Source organism: Bombina bombina, chromosome 6 (assembly GCF_027579735.1).
Source record: "Bombina bombina isolate aBomBom1 chromosome 6, aBomBom1.pri, whole genome shotgun sequence".
NCBI lineage: Eukaryota > Metazoa > Chordata > Amphibia > Anura > Bombinatoridae > Bombina > Bombina bombina.
In genome coordinates, this window is record NC_069504.1 from 1,120,498,924 (window position 1) to 1,120,517,764 (window position 18,841).

General features: G+C 38.8%; 1 protein-coding gene across 1 annotated transcript in view; it reads right to left on the reverse strand.

The window, feature by feature from the left end:
• The window catches only part of LMNTD1 (lamin tail domain containing 1), a 392,761-nt gene that overhangs the window by 300,791 nt on the left and 73,129 nt on the right, over positions 1 to 18,841 (reverse strand). The window contains exon 5 of the mRNA XM_053719705.1: positions 8,429 to 8,614. Coding sequence (XP_053575680.1) covers positions 8,429 to 8,614 — 186 coding nt within the window. The remainder of the gene's footprint in view (positions 1 to 8,428; positions 8,615 to 18,841) is intronic.

Here is an 18,841-nt window from a genome sequence, read left to right on the forward strand (position 1 = left end):
GCAACTGAAAAGCTCACAATTTCATAATGGAATTACAGGAAAGGGGGACAAAATAAATAGTGAAAGTATATTGCATTTTTTTCTTTATACAATTTATCATTTTAAATTACCATTTCAAAGTGTTTCATGTCCCTTTAATTAACAAGCTGAAGGTTTATACTATTCTGTCCGTGTTAATATGAAGTCAGAATTTAAGATCACAATTTCAGAATGCAATTACAATCTCAAAGTTTTAAATGTCCCTTTAAAGCTTTGAGAACTGGCTACATGTCAAGTCCACAGGGCCAATTTATCAAAGTGCAGCGGACATGATCCGCTGTAGCGTATCATGTCCGCCGCACATCGATAAATGCTGACAGCACGCTGGCCGCTAGCAGGGGGTGTTAATCAACCCAATTGTATGCGACCAGGCGGATTGCTGTCTGCTGCCTCAGAGATAGCGGATAAGTTAAAGTGAATGTAAAGTCAGCTTCATGACTAAGGTTGTCTGTAACAGTTGTTTATAAAAAACTGGACTTTCATTCATCAATTTGTAAATATTTAAATATATACCTTTATTTTTAATAATTTATGTTGTTTCCCGTTATTCTCATACTCCACCCGGCATTCGCGCTCCGGTCGTGTTGATTATAATGGACGTCTTCCGAGCCAATAACGGCTCTAACCACAGGGGGACCCACCCCCTTAGGATGACGTAATGAGTCCTTCTTGCGCTTGCGTTCTATTGTGGTTCTCAGCTCATTAGCGTAAGTGAGTGCACATTTCGCGCATGCGCAATAGACTAGTATACAGAGTTTTTTTAGTATAGTAGTATAGACTAGTATACGGAGTATTTTACTTCTAATTGGCGGTATTACAGGCTGGGGGTAGGTGATCCTGTCCTTCGCTTCGCAACGATAGTATTCATTGAATGTACTGATTCAATGAATACTATGTTGTTTGACAGCGGAAACAGGAGTAACGCATGCGCAATGGCAGACTTAAATGGGAGCGCGCATTGCCGATACCTAAACAGCGAGTGGGACCGCTGTAAACGTAATATGGAGGAGAATAAGGAAACAGTGAGTGGGAGGAGCGGGTAAAGTAAATGAACAATATTTACTATCTAAAATTAAAAACAAATTAATAGTTTTATTAAAAAATTATATTGGCGGTATGCTTAATAGGATGATTGTCTACATAAATATATCATCCAAACCGGAAAAATTGACATTCACTTTAAGGAGCAGCAGTCCAGAAGACTCGCGCAGAAACAGGTGTATATGGCTCTATTCGGGCCATGATAAATCGGCCCCCAAACCTGTACCTAGCTTTCAGTTCTGATGTAGCAGATTGATCAGGAAACCCTTTATACAGGGCTCAAAATTTCAAGCCCTAATTTACTAGCTAGTCCAAAATGATACTCACCACTTTTGATCCCACCCACACCACACCCACTAACCTCCCTCTTAGCCAATGAGGATCACCTTATTATGCAGTACATTTTTAATATTGTTTTTGTGTTACACCATAAATTAAATAATGCTACACACAGTAATAAATTAACACAAATAAGTGCATAGCAGTTAGCAACATCAACTAGGGGTTCTGGGGAAGACAACAGCTGGACAGAAAAAGGAAGTTGTTGAACTGAGAGAAAGCATTGAGTGTTGATATTAATGTGAGGTCATAGCAGACCTGAAAAAATTGTTTTATAATTATCATTTCTCGTCTATCTTTCTCCACTTCCTCCTCTCTGCAATCTCTCTTTTTACTCTTTCCATTCTCTCTCAGACCAGGAGGCCTATTTATCAAAGGTCTTACGGACCTGATCGGAACAGCCAATAGAATGCGAGCTCAATCTGATTGGCTGATCGGATCAGCCAATCGGATTGAACTTGATTCTGATTGGCTGATTCCATCAGCCAATCAGAATTTTCCTACCTTAATTCCGATTGGCTGATAGAATCCTATCAGCCAATCGGAATTTGAGGGACGAACATGGATCCGGAAGAAAGAAGATTGAACATGCCGTTGAGAGAAGACTTCAGTCGGATCATGGACCTCTTCAGCTCCCGCTTGGATGAAGACTTCAGCCGGATCATGGACATCTTCAGCCCCCCGCTTGGGCTTGGATCAAGACATCGGAGCCAGGACGGATCGGTGTGATACCCGGCGAGCTGAAGATAAGGTAGGAAGATCTTCAGGGGCTTAGTGTTAGGTTTATTTAAGGGGGGTTTGGGTTAGATTAGGGGTATGTGGGTGGTGGGTTGTAATGTTGGGGGGGGTATTGTATGTGTTTTTTTTACAGGCAAAAGAGCTGAATTCTTTGGGGCATGCCCCGCAAAGGGCCCTTTTCAGGGCTGGTAAGGTAAAAGAGCTTTGAACTTTTTTAATTTAGAATAGGGTAGGGCATTTTTTTATTTTGGGGGGCTTTGTTATTTTATTAGGGGGCTTAGAGTAGGTGTAATTAGTTTAAAATTGTTGTAATATTTTTCTAATGTTTGTAAATATTTTTTTATTTTTTGTAACTTAGTTCTTTTTTATTTTCTGTACGTTAGTTAGTTTATTTCATTGTATTTATTTGTAGATATTGTATTTAATTAATTTATTGATAGTGTAGTGTTAGGTTAATTGTAGGTAATTGTAGGTAGTTTATTTAATTAATTTATTGATAGGGTAGTGTTAGGTTTAATTATATCTTAGGTTAGGACTTATTTTACAGGTAATTTTGTTATTATTTTAACTAGGTAACTATTAAATAGTTCTTAACTATTTAATAGCTATTGTACCTGGTTAAAATAAATACAAAGTTGCCTGTAAAATAAATATTAATCCTAAAATAGCTACAATGTAATTATAATTTATATTGTAGCTATATTAGGGTTTATTTTACAGGTAAGTATTTAGCTTTAAATTGGATTAATTTATTTAATAAGAGTTAATTTATTTCGTTAGATTAAAATTATATTTAATTTAGGGGGGTGTTAGTGTTAGACTTAGCTTTAGGGGTTAATACATTTATTATAGTAGCGGTGAGATCCGGTCGGCAGATTAGGGGTTAATTATTGTAGGTAGGTGGAGGCGACGTTGGGGGCATCAGATTAGGGGTTAATAAATATAATATAGGGGTCGGCGATGTTAGGGGCAGCAGATTAGGGGTACATGGGTATAATGTAGGTTGCGGCGGTGTACGGAGCAGCAGATTAGGGGTTAATAATAATATGCAGGGGTCAGCGATAGCGGGGGCGGCAGATTAGGGGTTAATAAATATAATATAGGGGTCGGCGATGTTAGGGGCAGCAGATTAGGGATACATAGGGATAACGTAGCTGGCGGCGGTGTACGGAGCGGCAGATTAGGGGTTAAAAATTTTTAATAGAGTGGCGGCGATGTGGGGGGACCTCGGTTTAGGGGTGTATAGGTAATTTATGGGTGTTAGTGTACTTTAGAGCACAGTAGTTAAGAGCTTTATAAATCGGCGTTAGCCCAGAAAGCTCTTAACTACTGACTTTTTTCTGCGGCTGGAGTTTTGTTGTTAGATTTCTAACGCTCACTTCAGCCACGACTCTAAATACCGGCGTTAGAAAGATCCCATTGAAAAGATAGGATATGCAAATGGCGTAGGGGGATCTGCGGTATGGAAAAGTCGCGGCTTCAAAGTGAGCGTTAGACCCTTTCCTGACTGACTCCAAATACCAGTGGGCGGCCAAAACCAGCGTTAGGAGCCTCTAACGCTGGTTTTGACGGCTACCGCCCAACTCTAAATCTAGGCCTAAAACTTTACACTTATTTTGTCAATATTTAAACAACTAATGAAACTTTAAAAAAATACATCTATATGTTATTCTCAGACTAATCTTCTCTTTAAATGCATCATTCTATTTAGCATTTATTTAGTGTTTAATGTCCCTTTACTTCAAGCTTGGGATATGCTTTAGTAGTAGATGAACCTATGCCAATGACTGATGGTAGCATTTCCTATAGAGCTTACGGAGAGTTCAAATCTCTCTGATTAGGTTAATAATCTGCTATCTGTGAGTTATTGCTAATGGTCAGATTGCTGTGTGTGTTCATTGGATATGTGTCGTGAACTGAGCTTGTTAGCAATATAAAGTAAAAGATGGAATCACATAAAGCTGTAATCAGTAATAGCAAATCAATATATTCAAATGCTCTATTTAAAAAAAAAAAAATGTTTCTTCTAGATAGGGCTGTTTACTCATTCTGGGCCAGATTACAAGTGGTGCGCTAATGATAACCTGGGTCGCGGTACACAATTTTGCTGGACTGTGCTAACAAGTCCATGGCAAATCACATTAGAGAAGGGTTAGTGTGGCTGACTTTGCAAAATATACTTTCAAAGGAGATTGCAAACGTGCTAAGTTGCTCTCATATTGCAAGTTGACCGTTATAGATTGCACTCAAGTGAAAACCAAAACTAAGCTAGAATATTTAGTTCAACTTGAGACCTTGGGGTCAATTTATCAAGACCGCTGCTCCATAACCTGTCTGCCTGCTCTAAGGCTGCGGACATAAATCAACCCGATTGGTTAATTGACACCCCCTGCTAGCGGCCGATTGACCGCGAATCTGCAGGGGGTGGTATTGCACCAGCAGTTGACAAGAACTGCTGGTGCAATGATAAATAGCGAGAGCGTATGCTGTCTGCATTTATCGATGTGCAGCGGACATGATGCGCTACATCGTATCGTGTCTGCTTGCACATTAGTAAATTGACCCCCTTAAGTAAAGTGTAAGAGTTACAAAAAAAGTTGCACAAAACACATCAAAAACATAGTAAAATAAACTATTACACTCATGTATACACTTTCTATAAAAAAAAATTAAACTTAAATATTGATAAAAAGGTATTAAAAGGGTGAAACAGGGATATGGTATATGGCAAAGTGCTTGACTGGAAATGGCTCCAATTTGTGTGTGTATATACAGTATATATATATGTATATGTATATATGTATATGTATATAGTACATATATACATGTGTATGTATGTGTTTATAGGTGTATATACACCTATAAACACATAAATACATATGTGTATACACACACACATATACAGTGTGTATATATATATATATATATATATATATTTGTGTATACATGTGTATATATGTGTCTATAGTTGTAAATATGTATGTGCACGCATACATACATACATACATACATACATACATATATACACATAAATACACATTTATACACACATATATATATATATATATATATATATATATATATATATATATACACACACATACACAGACTTCTGAGCCCTTCCCAGTCAAATGCCTTGAAACCTGCTATGCCATTTTTAATGTGTTTTGGATAAAAAATACTTGGAACTTCTATGTTCATCACTTAGAAAACAAATGTTAATTTTATTATTGATATTTCTATAGGTAGCTGTATATACAATATATGATGAAGCGCATGTGCGCATGCGCGAAACGCGTCAGGTGTTTATGTCCTGGCTTCACCTTTGTACCTGCACTCTGCCAATAAACTGGTTTTGAACTGACCTTGGATGTAGCTTCGGCCTCAATGTTTCCCTCCTTTGGGGTTTTCTTGCTTTATATATATATATATATATATATATATATATATATATATATATATATATATATATATAGATAGATAGATAGATATATTCATATAGTTATAAAAGGTATATATATATATACTGTATACTATATATTACAAAAAATATTATATATATATATATATGTATATTAAAATAAAAAGAACATTTTGTTCTATGTGAAGAATGTAAAGGAATGTAAAGTAATCCTAACACACCTTCGGTTTTAGCGCAGTTGATCTTGAGCAGTGTCGGGTTAGCGTGCAAATGATAACTAAAAGATATTTCTTCAGGGCGCACGGCCACGATATCCAAAGTCCTGAAGTTACTGTGCCTGAGTCTTTAACTTGCGCTAAAACTATGAGCGCAGTTACCACTTGAGCAGAAAAAAATTACCACTGGAATGGAGCCATTGGTTCCCAGATATCATTCTAAACAAGCCTTAAAATTGTGTCCTTCATTCTCTGGGTAACAAATTTATTATACAGGAAAGAGCTATTTCCTGAATCACTTTGAAATTGAAAAATGAAGAGGTCACGGCTTTTGGTCAGCTATGTACTATTCCCAAAAACAAGTGATTGTCATGTTTCATTAAAGTGACAGAGAGGTCAAAACTGATGTGTGATTGACTGGGTTTCAATTTTAAATAGAAGCACATTTTGCAATACACTTCCATTAGCAAAAGTATTTCTATTATAAGTTGTTACAGTTTTGGCATAAACACTTAATCAGCATTCATCAACCTGTGATGTAATTGCTGGACCCTCAAAATCCCTGTTTTGTTTGCCCATTATCCTGCGCATTTTGTTTTGGATTATTAAATTAGGAGATTAAAGGGACATTAAACACTAAATAATTGTTAGATTGAATGACACATTCAAAGAAAAGATCAGTGAGAATAACAAGTAGATTCATTTTTTAAAGTTTCATTAATTGTTAAAATAGTGACAAAATAAGTTTTAGGGGCCGATTTATCAATGGCGAAATGACCCCTGAAGCCCATTTCCACGCGAGCCTTCAGAAACAGCAGTGTCTTAAGACCGCTGTTTCTTAACTGGTCCACCTGCTCTGAGGCTGCAAGCATCAATCCCCCCGATCTCATAAGATCGGGCTGATTGACACCCCTTGCTAGCGGCCGATTGGCCGCAAATCTGCAGGGGGCGGCATTGCACAAGCATTTCACAAGAACTGCTTGTGCAATGATAAATGCCGACAGCATACATCGATGTCTGTCTGACGGATCATGTCGGACAGACCGATGACAAATCGGCCCCATAGTGTCTATAAAACAATGGGAGCTGCCATGTTGTAACTTAGGTTACCTTCTCTGCTGTGGCCAATTAGGGACAGTTATAAATAGGTCACTAGAGTGTGCAGCCAATGGCTGTGTAGAATATAACAGTGTTCTGCACTTCCATTTCTAACAGGAACTGAAAAGCTCACAATTATAGAATGGAATTACAGGAAAAGGGGACAAAATAAATAATGAAAGTATATTGCAGAGATTTTTTATATAAAAAATGTATCATTTTATAATACTATCTCAAAGTGTTTAATGTCCCTTTAAGGATGAAGATAACAATTTGGAAGGTAAACATTTAAACCTTGAGCGATATTAACAGTATTTTAGGTTTGTGATCCCTTGAAAAGCAAAATGACATTATCGGATAAGGTTGAGAAATAGTTATCTGCTGAAAAGAAGTGTGAGATTGTAATTAACCCCTATGTGTTTAACCCTTGCAATTGAGCTAAACACATAGTTATAGTCAGCACCAGTGCTAAAATGCCCTGCTGTGAGCTAGCTACCCACATCAGGTGAGCCAATGACAAGAGGCATATATATGCAGCCACCCATCAGAAGCTAGCTCCCAGTAGTGTATTGCTGCCCCGGAGCATACATAGGTATACTTTTCAACAGAGGATACCAAGAGTACAAAGTAAATTTGATAACAGACAATATCTGAAAATTATCCCAATATTTCATGTTCTATTTCAACCATGAATGTTTCATTTTGAACTTTCATGTCCCTTTAATATATCTTGCAATCCTGGAGCACTGTGCATTACAGGGATATTAGATGTTGTGCATCACAAATCCCCCTGCAATAGACTTACCACTGATAAACTGCTTGGATGATGCCCCAATGCATAAGGAAAGTGTTTCTTATGCTGAGACTGATAATGAGCAGATTTATTCACTTTCTGCCTCTGCTAGTTTTTTTTACTTGGGATGACATCGAGCAATACAGCAAAGCTGAAACTGTTCCTCCAGCACCAGTGAGTCTACCCCATGTGCACTCTCCAATCGTTACCAAACTACAGTTACAGAGCAGAGAAACCATAAGCATGGGTAAATTCAGAGGTTTGTCTCTGTTTCAGCCAATGAGGAATGAGTCCCTAGGTATAGAACATGCATTTGGGGATAGTTTCACTATAAATTTAACCAACTTTTAATAGGTAAAAAAAAAGTCAGCTCTATGTCTTTTTTTACCCCCCTCTGATAAGGGGTCAATCTCAGACTATACTTTCCTGCTGAATGGTAAGTATGCTCTTGTGCACAGGCAAGCAAGTGCATTCATAGGTTCCAAGCTCAGCACCTGGACACGTGCACAAACTTAACCCTTTTCACACAAATAACAAGCAATAGGTTTAATTACAGTTTGCTGTCCCTTTAATTGTACAATTACATTATTCCCTTAAGAATTTTGGAACCTGGTACCTTCATTTTCTTCTCTATAGGAGACATTTTCATAACAACATTTTTAATAATATATTAGTGAGAAAGCCTGGCTGCCAGCAGAGGAACAACTGTACCTATCAGCTAAGCATGGGATAGAATATACTTACACTATGATTATATAGATTCTCTGTCTCAGTCTGCAGTCGCTTCACTTCTGTCTCACTGGCTTCTTGAATCTTCTGCACTGTCTCCATCAGAGTTGGACCTCCCCTGCTCATTGCTCGCACTTTGTCTTCTAACTGAAGAATGAGGGTCTCTGATTGGTCAACCCTGCTCCTCATGTTATATAATTCCTAACATAAAAGAAAAGATAAATCATGTCCGGTCTGCAGATTAGGGGTTAATACTAGAAGTTAGGTGGCGGCAATGTTAGGGGGGAAGATTAGGGGTTAATACTATTTATTATAGGGTTTGCGAGGCAGGAGTGCGGCGGTTTAGGGGTTAATACATTTATTAGAGTGGCGGCGAGGTCCGGTCGGCAGATTAGGGGTTAATAAGTGTAGGTAAGGTAGCGGCGACATTGGGGGGGGCAGATTAGGGGTTAATAAATATTATGTAGGTGTCGGCGATGTTAGGGGCAGCAGATTAGGGGTACATAGGTATAATGTAGGTTGCGGCGGTGTCCGGAGCGGCAGATTAGGGGTTAATAGTGTAATGCAGGGGTCAGTGATAGTGGGGGCGGCAGATTAGGGGTTAATAAGTGTAAGGTTAGGGGTGTTTAGACTCGGGGTACATGTTAGGGTGTTAGGTGCAGACTTAGAAAGTGTTTCCCCATAGGAAGCAATGGGGCTGCGTTAGGAGCTTAACCCTGCTTTTTTGCAGGTGTTGGGTTTTTTTTCTGCCCAAACTGCCCCATTGTTTCCTATGGGGGAATTGTGCACAAGCACATTTTCCAGCTAGCCGCTACCGTAAGCAACGCTGGTATTGAGAGTTGAAGTGGCGGTAAATATGCCTCTACGCTCCCTTTTTGGAGCCTAATGCAGCCCTTCAGAGAACTCTAAAAACCAGCGTTGTTTAGAAGCAGCGCTAGAAAAAAAACGTGCGTAGCTAACGCAGCCCTTTGGCCGCAAAACTCTAAATCTAGGTGTATGTTTGTTATTATAAACAGTGTGTACTCTGGGGAAAAAAGTGCTGTTCTGTGCAGGGTGCAAGAGTATTCAGTTTTGGACTAAGCTAAAGGTGGCAACCTTATGATAGATAGATAGATAGATAGATAGATAGATAGATAAAATATATAGCACTACAACATTGCACCTGCACCCTACATGTATCACACAGACATAGCACAGTATAAATGCATTTTATAATACAGCAATTGTGCCGTATAATTTCATGGAACTGATGTGTGTTCCATATGGTGCAAGATACTAAATGCTTTATATTTATGATGGGCTCTGAAGGGTTAATGACTATGTCCCTTTGTCTAGTGCAGATGGGATCTAATGTCAATGAATGAACTGCACAGTAATCACATAGCCAGGCACACACTGTGATTACACAGATATTACAGGCAGAGACTTCACAAATGGAACTAATTCTGAACATGACTGCACTTATCATCTCTCTATTACTGTCCTTTTAGAGACATTTTGTTCTTTTTCATTTTCATAAAGAAAAATCAATATTCCCTCTGGAAACTCTAGTAAGATGTCTGTCTGTAGCTTTACAAGTGTGTATTAGTGCACAGAGATGATTAAGACCCAGCACTGATATAGTCTGCAAGGAAGATACATCTGGATGGTGCTGATGAGGGATTCATCAGAGATTTGTTATCTGACCATGTAAACCCTATAATTATTGCTTTCCCTTCCCATATACAGAATCTATCAGTCTATCCACATCTATCTATCTATCTATCTATCTATCTGTCTATCCACATCTATCTATCTGTCTATCAGAATCTATTTATTTATCTGTCTGCTTATCAATCTATTATCTATCTATCTATTTAACTGAATCTATCTATCTGAATCTATCTTATCTATCTCTCTTATCTATCTCTCTCTCTCTCTTGCTCTTTCGCTCTATCTCATTCTCTCTCTCTATATATATATATTTATCTCTCTCTCTCTCTCTCTCTCTCTCTCTCTCTCTCTCTCTCTCTCTCTCTATATATATATATATATATATATATATATATATATATATATATATATATATATATATATATATATATATATATATATCACTATCTCTCTATCTCTCTCTCTGTGTCTCTCTCTCTCTCTCTCTGTCTCTCTCTATCTCTCTCTATCTCTCTATCTCTCTCTATCTATATTTCTCTATCTCTATTTATCTCTCTCTCTCTCTATCTATCTCTATCTCTATTTATCTCTCTCTCTCTCTCTCTACCTCTCTCTATCTGTCTCTCTCTATCTCTATTTATCTCTCTCTCTCTATCTATCTATCTCTAAGTAAGGGTACAAACATCTCACGAGGCATGACTGTGTGTAAGTAAGGGTAAAAATATCTCATGGGGCATCGCTGTGTGTAAGTAGGGGTACAAACATCTCATGGGGCATGGCTGAGTGTAGGTAATGGTACAAACATCTCTTGGGGCATAGCTGTGTGTAAGTAGGGGTACAAACATCTAATGGTGCATGGCTGAGTGTAAGTAGTGGTACAAACATCTCATGAGGCATGACTGTGTGTAAGTAGGGTTAAAAACATCTCATGGGGCATGGCTAACTGTAAGTAGCGGTACAAACATCTCATGAGGCATGGCTGTGTGTAAGTAGGGGTAAAAACATCTCATGAGGCATGGCTGTAGGGGTACTGTTGAGATTTATCTTCAAAGGTTGAGGAGAGAATCCAGGATGCAGGTGGCACTTCAGGAGTCACAGGTAATACAGGTAATACAGTATAATCAGGTCACAGTTTGGTAGACCAGAAGAAGGTTAACTAAATTCAAGGGACAAGATAAACTCAGTTCCAGTAAACATAGCCGAAGGTCAACCACAAGGTTTAGTCCAAATCAAACAAGGTACCAGGAATTAATCAAAAACACAGTCCAAGATGTAAGCAAAAGTAATGGAGTCAGAAGACATATTTTAAAACGAGAGACGTACTTGAAAACAAGAGACATCTCAATGTATTTTTCCTGGTAAAACATTTTATGAATAAATAAGACACAATGCAGGCTGGATAGGTGCAAGGAGAAGGATCCAGGAGGTAGTAAGGTGACTGAGAGCAAGGGTAACTGACATGAGGGTATCAGAATCACCAAGCACCATCTGAAGGGAGTAAGAATAATTTATAGGCTCAGAAGTGGTATCTGTATGATGCAGCAACGTGCATCATATACATACAGGACTTAGCGAGCCAAGAATAACTATATAAGTTAAGGCATTAATGCCATTGCACCCTCTGTAGCCACATAGCGCACTTCAGAGAAAAACATTAAAGGAACCCATTACTGGAGGTTGCTTGGCTGCACTATGTCCTGGAGCCTGAAGTGTAAACAATCGCCTGTGCGCTATTTGGTTTGGCAATAGTGTGACTGTCCTCAGCACGCTACCTGATCCTGTGTTAGTGCAGCCGGTCTCCAGTGCGCTATACAGGATAGCCCAGTCCTCCGATGTCTTCCAGGTAAGTGCTTCTGGCAGGTACAGACATCTTATGAGACATGGCTGAGTGTAAGTAAGGGTAAAAACATTGCATGAGGCATGGTTGTGTGTAAGTAAGGGTACAAACATCTCATGAGGTATGGATGAGTGTAAATAGGGGTACAAACATCTCATGGGGCATGGTTGGGTGTATAGAGGGGTACTGTTGAGATTTATCTTCAAAGGTTGAGGAGAGAATCCAGGATGCAGGTGGCACTTCAGAAGTCACAGGTACTACAGTAAAATCAAGTCACAGTTCGGTAGACCAGAAGAAGGTTAACTAAATTCAAGGGACAAGATAAACTCAGTTCCAGTAAACATACCCAAAGGTCAACCACAAGGTTTAGTCTAAATCAAACAAGATACCAAGATGTAAGCAAATGTAATGGAGTCAGAAGACATACTTGAAAACAACAGACATACTTGAAAACAAGAGACATCTTAATGTATTTTTCCAGGTAAAACATTTTATAAATAAATAAGATAAGTGAAGCACATTGCAGGCTGGATAGGTGCAAGGAGAAGGATCCAGGGGTTAGTAAAGTGACTGAGAGCAAAGGTTACTGACATGAGGGTATCAGAATCACCAAGCACCATCTGAAGGGAGCAAGAATAATTTATAGGCTCAGAAGTGGTATCTGTATGATGCAGCAACGTGCATCATATACATACAGGACTTAGCGAGCCAAGAATAGCTATATAAGTTAAGGCATTAGTGCCATTGCACCCTCTGTAACCACATAGCGCACTTCAGAGAAACACATTAAAGGAACCCATTACTGGAGGTTGCTTGGTTGGACTATGTCCTGGAGCCTGAAGAGTGAAAATCGTGGTCCCCATTCTTCTGTGTGCTATTTGGTTTGGCAATAGTGTGACTGTCCTCAGCACGCTATCTGATCCTGTGTTAGTGCAGCCGGTTTCCAGTGCGCTATACAGGATAGCGCAGTCCTCCGATGTCTTCCAGGTAAGTGCTTCTGGCAGGTACAGACATCTTATGAGACATGGCTGAATGTATAGAGGGGTACAGAAATCTGGTGCTGTATAGCTGAGTGTATGGAGGATTAGAGACATCTTGTGAGGAATGGCTGAGTACATAGATGGGTACAGACATCTCATAGAGATGTACCAACATTTATGAGGCATGGATGTCTGTATAAAGAGTTACAGACATCCTGTGAAGCATAGTTAAGTTTATATACAGGCATCTTATAAGGCATGGTTAAATGTATAGAGGGGTACAGCCATCTTGTGAAGCATTGCACAGTTTAAAGTGGGGTACAGACATCTTATAAAGCATGGCGAAATGTATAGAGGTGTGCAGACATCAAATAAGGCATGATTTACTGCACATAGGGATACAGGCATCTTATGAGGGAGTTTATTGAGGGGTACAAACATCTAATCGGGCATAGTTAAATGTATAGAGGGGTACAGCCATCTTGTGAAGCATGACAGAGTGTATAGTGGGGTACAGGAATCACATAAAGCCTGGATGAATGTATAGAAGGGTACAGTCATCTTGTGAAGTGGCAGAGTGTATAGTGGGGTACAGATATCTCATGAGACATGGTTGAAAGTAAAGATGGGTACAGACATCTTATAAAGCCTGGCTGAATGTATAGAAGGGTATAGTCATCTTCTAAAGAATGGCCGAGTGTATAGTGGGGTACAGATATCTCATGAGACATGGTTGAAAGTAAAGATGGGTACAGACATCTTATAAAGCCTGGCTGAATGTATAGAAGGGTATAGTCATCTTCTGAAGAATGGCCGAGTGTATAGTGGGGTACAGATATCTCATGAGACATGGTTGAAAGTAAAGATGGGTACAGACATCTTATAAAGCCTGGCTGAATGTATAGAAGGGTATAGTCATCTTCTGAAGAATGGCAGAGTGTATAGTGGGGTACAGATATCTCATGAGTCATGGTTGAATGTAAAGATGGTTACAGACATCTTATAAAGCCTGGCTGAATGTATAGAAGCAGGGTACAGTCATCTTCTGAAGAATGGCAGAGTGTTTAGTGGGGTACAGATATCTCATGAGACATGGTTTAATATATAGATGGACACAGACTTGTACCCTTCTATACACTGAAAGTAAATTAGTCACACCAGGATGATCCTGAGCCTACCTCATTATGCTTTCATGGAATGGGGCTAAGTTTCAGCAACAGGTCATGTTCTATCTAAATATAATGTTTTATTTTTACATCCATCTCTCTTTAAGTATTAAAGGGATATTTAACGCAGCACTGTATTACCCTTAAAGGGCCAGACTGTGAGTGGCGCGCTAACAGTTATACATGGGTGAAAGGGGTTTATTGCAGGTGTTTGTGCGTGTCGGTGTAGCATTCGTATTACAAGTTGAAAGTAAACGTGATTGCTTAAAGGGACATTATACACTCATTTTTTCTTTGCATAAATGTTTTGTAGATGATCTATTTATATAGCCCATAAAAAATTTTTTTTTAAAATAAATGTATAGTTTTGCTTATTTTTAAATAACATTGCTCTGATTTTCAGACTCCTAACCAAGCTCCAAAGTTTTATGTGAATACCGTCAGCTACCTTCTCCAGCTTGCTCCTGTTTGTGTAAAGAGTCTTTTCATATGCAAAAGAAGGGGGAGGGGGGTGTCTTATTTGCCACTTGCAGTGGGCTTTCCAGCTACCTTTTCAACAGAGCCAAACTGACAGCTTCTAAGTAAGTTTTTAAACAATTTTATACTGGATTTTTATATCAGTATCTGTGCATCTTATTCTTTATAGTAGTGTCTATTACATGCAGTTATATGAAAATGAGTGTATACTGTCCCTTTAAGTGCAATTGAAGTTAACGTGCCTTTGGTAAGCGCGTCCTCAGAGCTCTGGTTAACTGTTTTGCAAAGAAATAGTGTCACAAAACACATCAACAATACATTACAAAGACACTTACACTCATAATAACACTATTTAATACAAATTATTCCAAAAAAATCTTACACAAAAAGTTATAATGGCTCAAAGATAATGAGGTCTCAGGTGTTAAAAGAAAAAATGCAGGCAAAGGGCTTTAACATTGAGATACATGCAAATACATGTCTAAATATGTGTGTATATATATAGACATATGTATAAATATGTGTACAGATGTATAAGTATTTTATATGTGTATATGTGTATTTACAGACATATATACACATATAAATACATATGTATACATATATAACAAACTGTTTAAATGATTACTTTTGTTCAGTTTTTACAATAGATGGTAAAGATAGTGAGGTTCTATTAAGGGATGTTACTGTAAATGATAACGTACAGAGGAAGAGGTTTCAAGGGCTTTATCAAAAATACAAGTAGAAGTAACTAAGTCTGTGGGTCCAGATAATATTCATCCAAGGGTTCTAAGAGAACTTTGATCCATGACAGCTACTCCATTAGCTGATTTATTTAATCAGTCACGTCTAACAGGAGTTGTTCCAAAAGACTGGGAAATTGCCAGTGTAGTCCCTCTTCATAAAAAGGGTAGTAGGGAAAATTCTGTTAACTATAGGCCAGTCAGTTTGACCTCAATTGCAGGGATATTAATGGAAACTCTTTTAAAGTAAAGACTTGTATCTTTCCTTCAGACAAACAATTTAGAAAACAAATGACAGCATGGTTCCACTGCTGGAAGATCATGTCAGACTAATCTAATTGATTTCTTTGACCATGTAACTAAATGAATAGACCAGGGAAGAGCTGTAGATATTGCATATCTAGACTTTAGCAAAGCATTTGACACCGTCCCACACAAAAAATTCATTTACAAAGTGTATTGCATTGGAGTAGATGCCAAAATTGTTAAGTGGGTAGAATGCTGGCTTAAAGATAGACAACAGAGGGTTTCAATTAATGGAGCACATTCAAATGAGGCATCAGTTACTAGTGGTGTTCCCCAAGGGTCAGTTCTCGGACCTGTTTTGTTTAACATGTTCATAAGTGATATTGGAAGTTGGCTTAAAGGGAAGGTTTCCTTGTTTGCTGATGATACAAAAATTTGTAAAAGAGTTGATGTTCTAGGAGGGGTTGATCAAATGAACAGTGATATTAAAAAAACTAGAGGACTGGTCAAATAAATGGGATCTGACATTTAATATAACCAAGAGCAAAATTATGCATATAGGATCCAAAAACCCCAAAAAACAATTATAGTCTCAATGGTACTGACTGTAACTAAAGAAGAAAGGGACTTGGGAATTATTATTTCAGATGATTTACAATTTGGTAGACAATGCAGCAGTGTAGCCAGTAAGGCCAATCAAATGCTTGGTTGCAGTGGAAGAGGTATTAGTAGCAGAAATAGCAAGGTTCTTATGCCACTTTACAGATCATTAGTTAGGCCAAATCTGGAATACTGTGTACAGTTCTGGAGAGACCATATCTTCAGAAAGATATAAATAAACTAGAAACTGTCCGAAAGAGGGCTACTAAAATGGTACATGGTCTAAAATATAAAACGTACAAAGAAAGACTCTATGCTCTAAATATGTATAGTTTAGATGATAGAAGGGAAAGAGGTGACATGATAGAAACCTTCAAATATATGAAGGGACTTAATAAAATAAAAGCATTTTCCACAAAAAAATAAATGTCAAAACAAGGGGTCACAATCTAAAGTTAGAGGGTAGCAGATTCAGAAGAAATTTGTGGAAGCATTTTTTTACAGAAAGGGTGGTGGATTCATGGAATAAACTTCCATCTGAGGTGGTAAACACTCACACCAAGATTACAAGTTTTGCGTTACAGTGCTGTACTGCTATACTGCTGAAAAATTGGCCATTGCACGTGGAATGGCAGGTCTCCCATATTACGCTGCGGTATAGCTGTAACGCAAACGTTTTAGCCTGTAACTCAACGATCCATTCCACACTCAAAAAATGACTTTTGAGTGCAGGATTTTCATTGCGCCCGTATTACGGGTTGTGGGGTCCGGCTAAAATGCTTGCATTATAGCCTATACCACCCTGATCCGTTCCGCAATCTGAGACCAGTAGTTATGTATTTTGCGAAACAAAATAAGCCAATAGGATTAAAGCAGCTCTCATCCTATTGGCTGATTTGAATTCTTCAGCCAATAGGAATGCAACGGTACCCCAATATAAAAGGGGTACCTTGCATTCAAGCTTCAGTGTGCGGTGGTCGATCGCATTAAGAGGACGTTCTGCGCTGGATGTCGCCACCGGTCCTGGACAGCTATGCTCCACACCGCCACAGCTCTGTGTCACTGGAATGAAGATAGAACATGCCCCTATGATGGAGGAAGATGACGCCGCCTGGATGAAGACTTCTTGCCGCCTGGATGAAGATGGATGTCCGGACTTCAGGAACTGTGAGTAGATTTCCTGGGGTTAGTGTTAGGGGGTGTTTTTATTTTGGGGTGGCTTTCTTGTTTTTATAGGGCTATTAGATTAGATGTAATTTTTATTAATTTTGGATAATTTCTTTATTATTTTTTATAAATATTTTTTTTATTTTCTGCAATTTTAGCATTTTTATTTTTTAGTAATGTTAGATTTTATTTATTTTTTGTAGCGTTAGGTTACCGTATTTTTCGCACCATAAGACGCACTTTTTTCCCTCTCAAAAGTAAGGAGAAATGTCTGTGCATCTTATGGTGCGAATGCAGGCCCTGTGCTTGCATTTTTAGGCTAACTGACACTGGGTAGTTGTAGCAAGCGTTGCTTACTTACTAATGGTGTGCATAGTGATTTAAAATAGCTTTATATTTTTTCAAGCACTTCACTTGGCTGCACAATCTGCGGGAGCCTGGGGGCTGAATTGAGTGAACCGGAAGCTCCTATATAAAGGCCCGGTATACTATCTGCATCTAGTGAGAGCAACAGGTGAGAGGATTCGCCCCCCCGCTCGTGTTCATTTACCGTAAAAACAAACGTTTAGGGCAAATCAACTTCCAATACATTTACCGGTATTTCAAACAGCCTCTATTACCTCGGTCTGGACCGATATTCATGATAAATCCAGGCTGTCCTCTCATTTTGTGTCTGCCTGCCATGAATCCTTTAAATGGATTTATCATGAATACCGGTCCGGATCGAGGTAATGGAAGCTGTTTGAAATCTACAGGTTGATTACCGGATTACGGTACCTACGGTAGCTTATTAAAATTGAAATCCATAGTGGCAAAAAACATCCAGCATGTCCGCTGATCCGGCGGACATGCTGGATGTCTTTTGCCACTATGGATTTCAATTTTAATAAGCTGCAATAAAGTGTTTTAATGTTCATAAATGGATCCTGACCTGCTTTCCATCTGGGGCCCAGTCCGGCGGCAAGTTCTATCAGCTACCATTGCAGAATGTTGTGTGTCACATGTCACATGACCGGAACAACACAGAGGACCCGACAGTTTGACCGTAGCAGAAGGGAGTGTGTCACATGACCGGCACAACAGAGGACCCGACAGTTTGATTGTTTACAGTTTCATAGTACCTAACACACACTTCTCCCTATTTTTATTTTGTGATATGAATATTCTTGTTTTGGGTTAGGGTTTAGAGTTTAGGGTTAGGGTTTAAGGGTTAGGGTTTAGGGTTAGGGGTTAGGGTTAGGTTTGGGGTTAGGGTTAGGTTTGGGGTTAGGGTTAGGTTTGGGGTTAGGGTTAGGGTTAGGTTTGGGGTTAGGGTTAGGGTTAGGGTTAGGGTTAGGGTTAGGGTTAGGGTTAGGGTTAGGGTTAGGGTTAAGGGTTAGGGTTTAAGGGTTAGGGTTTTGGTTTAGGGTTAGGTTTAGGTTTGGTTAGGGTTTAGGGTTAGGGTTAGGTTTGGGGTTAGGGTTAGGTTTAGGGTTTAGGGTTAGGTTTGGGGTTAGGGTTTAGGGTTAGGTTTGGGGTTAGGGGTTAGGGGTTAGGGTTAGGTTTGGGGTTAGGTTTAG